Here is a 10,000-nt window from a genome sequence, read left to right as displayed (position 1 = left end):
AGACATAGCTCATAGTTGTGTCACCAGACAGGGAAACTTCCTGAATGTTGTGTATGGGGACACTGCACTACCATGTTAAATTGTGGCCTTTACATAATTGATGCAGTGAAACAAACGGGCCAACAGCAACCTGTCATCAGTGAGTGACAGTGCTGTTGTATAAAAAGCTAGATTCCCCCATAGATGGTTGGATAAATGGGGAACAACCCCGCAATGACTCCGATCGGTGCAGCGCTGGTATATACAAACCGCGCAAGCACCAATCGGACGTGCCAAAAGGCGTGGCCAAAAGCCGCTCAGGCCAATCAGCAGATGCCTCGCGATAGCCTATCAGACGCGAGAGAATACGCGTACCAATAGGGCATCGGGGGGCGTGCCTAGTAGTCAGTGTCTGACAGAGAGCTGGGGACCCAACCATACCGACCGGAGGGCGGGAATACATCACGCAGCCGCAGCTACCAATCGGCGTACGCCGTGGGGCTGACAGCATATCGCGTGACGAATCACCGTCAACCAATCGGAGAAGCGATAATAGATACCACAAACTCACAGGCTATAGCAGCCTAGGGGCGTTGCACACACCGTGAGCAAACTCACAGTAAGACTCAAAGTGCCAAATACTAAACAGATCAGACACTTAGATATATGTCTCTAAATTAAAGTGAAATGTCAACCAATGGGGCGTGTAGGGAAATGCTCAGAATAAATTCCCATATGGAACGGGAAGTGTCAGAGAGTTATTTGCATACAGTGCAAAGGTGGCCCCGAATGTCCCGCCCAGACTGGGACATCGCAGGTCACCAAATGACACAGTATTAAATCAGAAAATTAATGATAATAATCTTTGCGGCGGAGAAACAACATGGATGATAATTATCAACCACATTGAGTCTGCACTAGCAAATGTAATAAATGAATAGACTTGAACTCAACAAAAAACTAAAATATAAAAAAATATATATATATGTAACTCTCTCCATGGATCTGTAACGGATGAAAATAGACATGGAAAAGAGTTCTATATATAACACATATGGGGTGATATAAAAAATATTTAAGGAATATCAAAAAATGTTCAGAAAATATTATTATATAGAATGGATACGAGAACTCAAAGTGCTCACCCCTGGTTGATGTAACAATTGACGTCCCATTCGACATTCATACCATGTGGGGTATAACATTTGAGCTCATGTATCCAAAAAGTCTCAAGTCTTGAGACACCCCTGATTCTGGAATCACCTCTCCAATGAGGAACAAATCTATCAATCACCTGGAACAATGATCCCTTTGGATCAGAGTGATGGTGTTCGAGATAGTGCCGTGACACCGTATGTTTGGGACAACCCTTTTTGATCTTTGCTATATGCTCATTAACCCTGATAGAAAAATTCCTTATAGTCCGTCCCACATATTGGGATTTGCAAGGACATGTTATGAGATAGACAATATAGCTTGTAAAGCAAGTTGTAAACTGCTTCATTGTATATATGCGACCTGTCACCGTTGAGGAGAATGAATCCATTTTACGTCTGACTATAGTATTAGCGACACAAACGTTGCAGGAACGGCATGGGTAGAATCCATTAGCCTCGGGAAAGAAAGATACCTTTTTTGGGGGATCGATAGTGTTAGGGGCTATGTCACTTTGAACCGAGCGGGCACCTCTGAAAATGATGCCAGCTCTATTCGGTAGTGATGGCCCCAGAATCCTATCATTAAGAAGAACTTTCCAGTGGCGATTTAAGATTTTACTAATCTCATTATGTTGAATGGAATAACTGGTGAAGAAGGACCACTTAAAACTCTCCTGTTTGGCTACCTTGGGTTTAACCTGTAAAAGGGAAGCCCTATCCGTGGCAGAGACAGAATTAATGGCATCATCAACCAGTGAAGGTCGATACCCTTTGTCAAGAAATCTAGTTTTCAACATGTCACTCTGGAGATAGAAGTCGCTATCCCTGGTGCAGTTCCTCCTAAGGCGGAGGAATTGACTCCGTGGGACAGATTCTAGCCATCTCCGGTGATGACAGCTATCGACCGGAATGTATCCATTCCGGTCGGTAGGTTTAAAATACGTCTTAAATTCTAATCTGTCATGAGTGGTGGTGATCTCCAGATCCAGGAAGTGAATTGAAGAGGGACTAGCCTCATAAGTCAATACGATCCCCCGGTCGTTATCATTCAACTGGATCATAAAGGCATCTAAAGATTCCCTGTCACCCTTCCAGAGGAAGAGGACGTCGTCTATGTACCTGGCCCATAGAAGAAGCTCAGGTCTCCTAAGAGCATAGACGACGTCCTCTTCCCACTGGGCCATGAATAAATTGGCTAGGCTGGGGGCATATTTAGCCCCCATCGCCACGCCCCTAATTTGAGAATAGAAAACCCCTTGGAACCAAAAATAATTATGCTTAGTAGCAAATATTAGAAGTTCCATAATAAAATTTCTCTGCAGAATGGAGAGCAGAGTTTCTAATCAGAAAAGACTGGACAGCAGCCAACCCTAAATGATGTGGTATGCATGTGTACAGTGCTGCCACGTCAGCAGTGACCAATAGGATATCACCCTGGTGTCGGATCTTTTCCAATAGTCTGATCGTATCTCCCGTGTCTTTGAGGTACGAGGGAACTAGCTTTACTAGGGGTTGGAGATAGTGGTCTATATATTTACCTATTCTCGAAGTCACGGAATCGATCCCGCTGACGATGGGTCGTCCAGGGGGATTGGTCGGATTCTTATGAACCTTCGGCAGGTAGTATATAATGGGGACTTTCGGAGCCAATGGTACCAAAAAATCCAATTCTTTCTTATTAAGAATATTTAAAGAAGAGCCCTCCTTGACAATATCTACCAAAAGTTTCTTATATTGGGTAGTGGGGTCATTAGACAAGATGGCGTAGGTTGTCCTATCTTCAAGTAGTCTATTCATTTCTGAAATATATGCAGCTTTATCAAGTATGACAATCCCACCCCCTTTATCGGCGGGGCGGATGACTAAATTATTTCTGAGGCATAATGCTTTTAAACCTGCCTCAATAGATGGATCTTGGAAGAATTTCTTAGGAGAAAGTTTATCTAAATCCTCCAATACTAAACTCCTAAATACATTTATAGATGAAGATGTACTAGGAGGATTGTATAAAGATGGATTTGACAATCCAGAGTGGATGACATTATCAGTGGGACTGGTGGTATGGATATTGGTTGGTCCAGTGGGTATAGGACCCGTCAGACCAGAGCTCACTAAATTTTGGCTGGGTGTCCCCAAAAAATGTCTTTGAATATTCAATTTTCTTACAAATTTTTGTATATCAATAAAGGTATTAAACTTGTTTAATTTCCTGGGCGGAACGAATTTTAACCCTTTACCTAATACTTGTTGTTCATGTTCAGAAAGTGTAACAGAACTTAGATTGAAAATACCTGCATCTATTTTGTCCTTTTTCTTTTTGCGCTGTAAGCGCCGCCCCCCTCTGCACCCTCGTTTTGTCTTAGATTTCTGGGTGTGTGAGGTGTGGGTCCGTGAAAATCCTGATCATAAGACTGATCAGGGCCCTCAGAGTGATAATTATAAGGCATTCTGTGATACTCATCGGAGTCATTCCTATTAGAATGGGAATACGGTTCATATTGTGTATCATAAGTCCTATCTGTATTAGAAGGAGTAGGATAGCCTTGTTTCCTTATGGGAGTGTGATGGGAGGGGCCTTCGCCGTTGGGCCTACCCCGACCATCATACCACCCATTTTGTGGGCCATTGGAATGGGTGTAATTCCTATCCACATAATTTTGGCCACCACCTCGGTGGGAAGGGGCTCTCCCTCTATTGGGGTTTCTACCACGTCCTCCATCTCGGTTAGGTGGAACAAAATTCTTTCTATTGCCATTATAATTGGAATGGTATACAGTAGATGTCTGTGGAGGAGTTGAAGAAGGTGGTTGGAAAACCAATCTCCTATCAGGAATAGTGCCTGTGGTAGGCGGAACCTCCATAACGTGAGGGTTCTCTGCAGAATTGCCATTACTGGCCATCTTTTTTTGCCAGTTAAAAACCAATTGGGTGGTATAATCTTGTACGTCCCTATTATATTTTTTTTGTTTTTTATTTCTCTGGTCTTTTTCTTCTTTTTCAAGATGTGTTTTTAAACCAGTGGACAAGGTGATGTATTCAGAATTTGTACTAGATGGTGCTAGCGGCTATAATGAATTGCTGGCAATACAGAGAAAAGTCATTGATGAAAAAAATAAATAAAAAATGCGTGGATATGGTATGGATATTAATGGGAACCCTGCGTGAAATAAAAAGAGGACGTGGGGTGCCCCCCCCCCCAAATATCCATACCAGACCCTTTTATCCGAGCACGCAATCTGGCAGGCCGCAGGAGAAGAGTGGGGGGGACGAGAGAGTGGCCCCCCCCTCCTGAACCGTACCAGGCCACATGCCATCAACATGTGGAGGATGCCTGGGTTTAAATATCGTATCCATACCAGACCTGAAAGGCATGGTAATTGAATTTAGGGGGAAACCCACGCATTTTTTTTTTTTTTTTTTTTTTTTTCATCAATGACTTTTCTCTGTATTGCCGGGAGCTGGCAATTCATTATAGCCGCAAGTACTTTTAAATTACTTTTTTTCCTTCAGAAATTACACTTTGTGCAGGGACAGTTCTATGCATGGTAATTAAGCGCTACTTTACAGGCATACTATAGACACCCCCTACGTACGAAATTTAAAGGAATTTTTCACTTTTGTTTCACTTTAAGCATTATTAAATTCACTGCTCCCGAAAAACGGACGTTTTTTCCATTGATACATGTCCCCTGTGGGAAGGACCCAGGTCCCCAAACACTTTTTAGGACAATAACTTGCATATAAGCCTTTAAAATTATCACTTTAGATTTCACTCCATAGACTTTTACAGGGTGTTCCACGGCTTTTCGAATTTGCCCCAATCGCCCCAAAATTGTTCGCTATTCACCGAACGGGTGAACAGGCAATGTTCAAGTTGAACATGAGTTCGACTCAAAGCTCATCCCTACTCTAGAGTCCCCCTGCTGGCAATCTTGGCTAAATAAAACACACTATAATTGCATGAAATACAGTATAACACTGACTTGGCTGAAAATGGGAGAGATTGCGGGTAGAACTTTCAAACAACTAGCATTACTCTGCCCCTTGTCACTTATTTGAGCAGCAAGGTTGTGATAACTATGACAAAACCATTATCTTCTCTTCGTATTGTATTCATTCATTTGTTTTATGATGCAGAATGGAAGAAATGTGCCAATGTGGTCTGGCCAAGCAGAATCACGTGTCAGTAGCCATGGAGGATAACTTTGGAGCAGCTATTGTGAGCAGCTGGAACTCTGCAGAGCATACGACAGAAGAGCCCACGGATGCATATGGTGATATTGAATTTGTCGGTGCTGGTAAGAAGCACAGCAAGGTGAGAATTATCATTTATTTTGGGCCAGTATCTTAGTAAAATACTTATAATTAACAAGATATAGATGAAAGTTCTGCTGGGTAATGTAGGTTTTTAACCACTTCAGCCCTGGAGGATTTGGCTGCCCAATGACCGGGCCATTTTTTGCGATTCGGCACTGCGTCGCTTTAACTGACAATTGCACAGCCGTGCGACATTGCACCCAAACATCCTCTTTCCCCACAAATAGAGCTTTCTTTTGGTGGTATTTGATCACCTCTGCGGTTTTTATTTTTTGCGCTATGAACCAAAAAACGCCAATTTTGAAAAAAAACTATATTTCCTTTTTGCTATAATGAATATCCCCCCCTCCCCCCCAAAAAAATAAAAGTGTGTGTGTGTGTGTGTGTTTTTTCCTCTGTTTAGGTCGATATGTATTCTTCTACATACTTTTGGTAAAAAAAATCGCAATAAACATATATTGATTGGTTTGTGTAAGTTATAGCATCTACAAAATAGGGAATAGTTTTATGCCATTTTCATTATTATTTTTTTATCAGCGATTTTTATCATGACTGCGACATTATGGCAGACACATCGGACACTTTTGACCCTATTTTGCGACCATTGTCTTTTATACAGCGATCAGTGCTCAAAAAATGCACTGATTACTGTGTAAATGACACTGGCAGGGAAAGGGGTTAACCACTAGGGGGCAAGGAAGGGCTTAAGTGTTTCCTAAAAAGTGATTCTAACTGTGTGGGGGTTGCACAACCAGTGACACAACATTGATCACTGCTTCTGATGATAGGGAGCAGTAGATCAGTGAAAAAATAGGAAAGCAACCGCGCTAATATATTAAGTAATGAAAATGAATACTACTATGTGACAATCAAATGTGATAAAGTGAAGCTGCACCTTACTGGATATATACAAACAGTGAAAACATAGAGAAAAAACAAGATGCGCTACACATAATATAAAAATGCAAACATGTGTCCAAAAATGAAATAAATCATCCGTGAATAATGTGGAGAATATAAATGAACAACAAATTTGTCAGAAAAAAGTCCTTAAATGGAAACAAAAAAGTCCTTCCACCAGTGAATATGAAAAGAAAATTCCGTATTGATAAGTGACAATCCACAAAGAAGAGACCTCCACCAAACGAGTGTTGAATCTGCTTACCAGATTCCCGGTGGTCTCTTAATTAAAAGAAGACCCCAGGTAGCATGAAGATTTTAAACTCTGCAGAGTCAAGGCTTGTAGGACAATCAGGATAACGATCTCGGTTGCACTCCCGTGTTTAGAGGATACGGTGACTGTAAGTCTAATCTTCTTCACCAGGTTACTTCTTTGAACTACAGAACTTCTCATGAGCAGGGGTGTGTTTTGAAGTCCTTGGGAAAATATGCTGTTCTTCCATATATTCAGTAACGTTGAGTGAGTGAAAGCATGTAGAGGTCTGCCATTTTTATCATAGGTACTCTTCATCTGTGAGATACGGAATCTTTATTTTGCAGTATCCAGTGCCGTCACATGACCAATTCTTCTTCCTTCTGACTAAGTAGCAGTAGATCAGTGTCCTTTCACAAGGCAGAACAGGGAAATGCATTCCCCTGTTCGGCAGCTCCGTGACACGATCGTGCAATCGTGCAAAAGGGTCTAGTATAATTGGAGATTTTCCTACCCTCGGGGACGGAAAATATATATTTTATTAAAAACAGGAGACGAGTATTATGCTATAATCTTTCTTTACTGTCATCCAGCAGCAAGAGAGTTAATGAAAAGAAAAAAACGTTACACAGATAGGTATGCAAATGAACATAGGTAGACTGTCCAATCAGGTAACAGGAGTATGTTATAAAGGTGAGGTACAGGTGATATTCTTCCTCTTTCTTGATGATAAAACTAGACTGGAAATAACTTGAACTGGAAACTAATTGGAACAACTTGAACTGGAACTCATTCTTCAATATGTCATGAAGTCCACAGTAGAATAGGCGCATTAAGCTGAAAAAGAATACATTATGCAAGAGCAAAATAAATCTTGAAGGGTAGGGTATTAGGATGGGATAATACTCGCCTCCTGTTTTTAATAAAATCTATATTTTCCGTCCCCGAGGGTAGGAAAATCTCCAATTTTATGGCAAACAGGAGGCTCATATTATGCTTGTTCAAAGCTGTATACTCTAGAGCATTAAATAAACGTACAACCTATAGTTATAATACATCCATAGACACATGAGATTCAGGTCTAAAATATAAATTCTTAAAAGTGGATTCTGAAGACCAGTTTGCGATTCGCATTAAATCTGATAGAGAACCACCTGATTGAAATACCTTATTGGCCATTGCACCTCTGGTGGAGTGGGCGCCAAATATGGAAATGTCAATGCCTGCCAAATCCATGGTTTGTCTCATCCATCTAGCCAAGGTGGGTGAGGAAACTGGATGGAAGGGTTTGCAGTAGGAAATTAGTAATTGAGATGAGTCAGGGTCTCTAAAAGGTTGAGATTTGGTTTCATAGGTTTTTAGACATTGGACTACACAAAGGTTTGGATTGAAGGGAAAGGCCGGATAGAAGACCGAATGTAAGTTGGTCTTTGTGCGTCTGAAAATGGAAAATTTAACACCCTGGGGAGAGAATTGTCTACGGGATATATCTAGGGCTTTTACATCCGCTACTCTTTTAAGGGAGATGAGACAAAGTAGTACTGTTAGTTTGAAAGATAGATGTTTTAAAGACAGATTCTCATTATCACCCCAGGAGTTAAGAAAATTTAAGAGGATGAGGATTCTGAAATGGGTCTAGTAGAATAGAAGGGAATACTGGGAGTAATCGTGGGTAGTCTATGCTCATCTCCAGAGCCTGAGGGAACCATGTTTGGGATGGCCAGTAAGGGGTTATCAGAACTATGTTCGATTCTAGGTAACGTGTCAGAAGGAGAGCCCTTGATATTAGCGCAAAGGGAGGGAAAGCGTAAGATGTTCCTTTCGGTCAAATTTGTAGAAGGGCATCTGTCCCCAATGCTTCTGGGTCTGGACGCCAACTGAAATATGTTGGAATCTGTCTGTTCAGGCGTGATGCAAACAGATCTATCTGGAAAGGACCCCACAGGGAGTTTAGATGTTGAAAATTTGTCTGGTTCAACATCCAATCGCTGGAATCTGTTAGATAACGGGAATTCCAGTCTGCAATGGAATTGGATAGGCCTGGGATGTATTCCGCCTTCAATATAATGTTCTTGTCCAGGAAAAAATGCCAAAAATCCTTTGCAATGTTCGCCAAAGGTTTGGATTTTGTACCTCCTAAGCGAGTGATGTATTGTACTGCGGATATGTTGTCCATGCGCAGTAGAATACAACAATCGGATCTGTCTCTCGCCAAACTCTTGAGAGCAAATGATCCCGCTAAAAGTTCTAGACAATTGATATGTAACAGAGCTTTGTCTGGAGACCATTTCCCTCCTGTTGTAAGAGGGCCGCAGCGAGCACCCCAACCTGAGTTGCTTACGTCTGATTCTATTATTAAATCCGGATGTGGATGGAAGATAGTCTTCCCATTCCACATCTGGATGTGAGTCAGCCACCAAAGTAATTCTTCTTTGGTGTCCGGAGTTAGTGTTATCTCGTCGGAATATGCCAAGCCGTCTCTTAGATGTTGGGCTTTTAGTCTCTGTAGTGCTCTGTAGTGTAGAGGTGCCGGAAATATCGCTTGAATGGAAGCTGATAATAGACCGACAATCCTCGCAATTGTCCGAAGAGATATTTGACTTTTGTTCAGGACTGAGCGAATCTCTCTTCTGATCGTCTTCAATTTCCTGTTTGGAAGACTCAGAAGGGATAGTTGGGTATTGACAAGAAAACCCAGAAATTCTACCTCCTTTGAAGGGGTTAGGATGGATTTCTTGTAATTGATTATGAATCCCAGCATGTTCAGAAGGGATATCGTCTATTGAATGTGTAAATGAATAGTCTGAAGTGATTGTGCCATGATCAAAATGTCGTCTAAATATATTATTAGACGAACACCCCTGCTCCTTAGAGCTGCTACTACTGGTTTCAGTAGTTTCGTAAAGCACCAGGGGGCAGATGACAGACCGAATGGGAGACTGGTGAATTGCCATTTCTTGTTTTGCCACAGGAATTGAAGAAATGGTTGGGAATTCTCGTGCATGTGCACTGAAAGATAGGCATCATTCAGATCTATTTTTGCCAACCAGTCTCCTTGTAATAAAAGGTCTTTTAACAGGTGAATACCTTCCATTTTTAAATGGCGGTAATGGACGAAATTGTTTAGATATTTCAGATTTATCACTGGTCTGAAACCTCCATCCTTCTTTTTGACCAGGAACAGGTTGCTCACAAAACCTGGAGTTTGCAAGGGAACTTGAACTATGGCCCCTTTGGAGTAAAGCTCTATTATCTCCAGTGAGATGAGCTTTTTGTCCTCTTCTGAGAACCTTATTGGAATAGGATCCTGACTTTGAGTCGGTCGGTAAAGAGGTGAAATCTATCTGGTAGCCTAACACGGTGTTCAGAGGGCCTCTGGGGAAATGACCTTCGG

At 41.6% G+C, this 10,000-nt stretch overlaps 1 protein-coding gene across 1 annotated transcript in view; it reads left to right on the top strand.

Annotated features, from left to right (window-relative positions):
• The window catches only part of TRPM4 (transient receptor potential cation channel subfamily M member 4), a 682,714-nt gene that overhangs the window by 135,752 nt on the left and 536,962 nt on the right, over nt 1-10,000 (top strand). Inside the window, exon 3 of the mRNA XM_040327576.1 lies at nt 5,274-5,451. Coding sequence (XP_040183510.1) covers nt 5,274-5,451 — 178 coding nt within the window. The remainder of the gene's footprint in view (nt 1-5,273; nt 5,452-10,000) is intronic.

Source organism: Rana temporaria, chromosome 10 (assembly GCF_905171775.1).
Source record: "Rana temporaria chromosome 10, aRanTem1.1, whole genome shotgun sequence".
NCBI lineage: Eukaryota > Metazoa > Chordata > Amphibia > Anura > Ranidae > Rana > Rana temporaria.
This window is presented reverse-complemented; position numbering and strand designations above follow the sequence as displayed.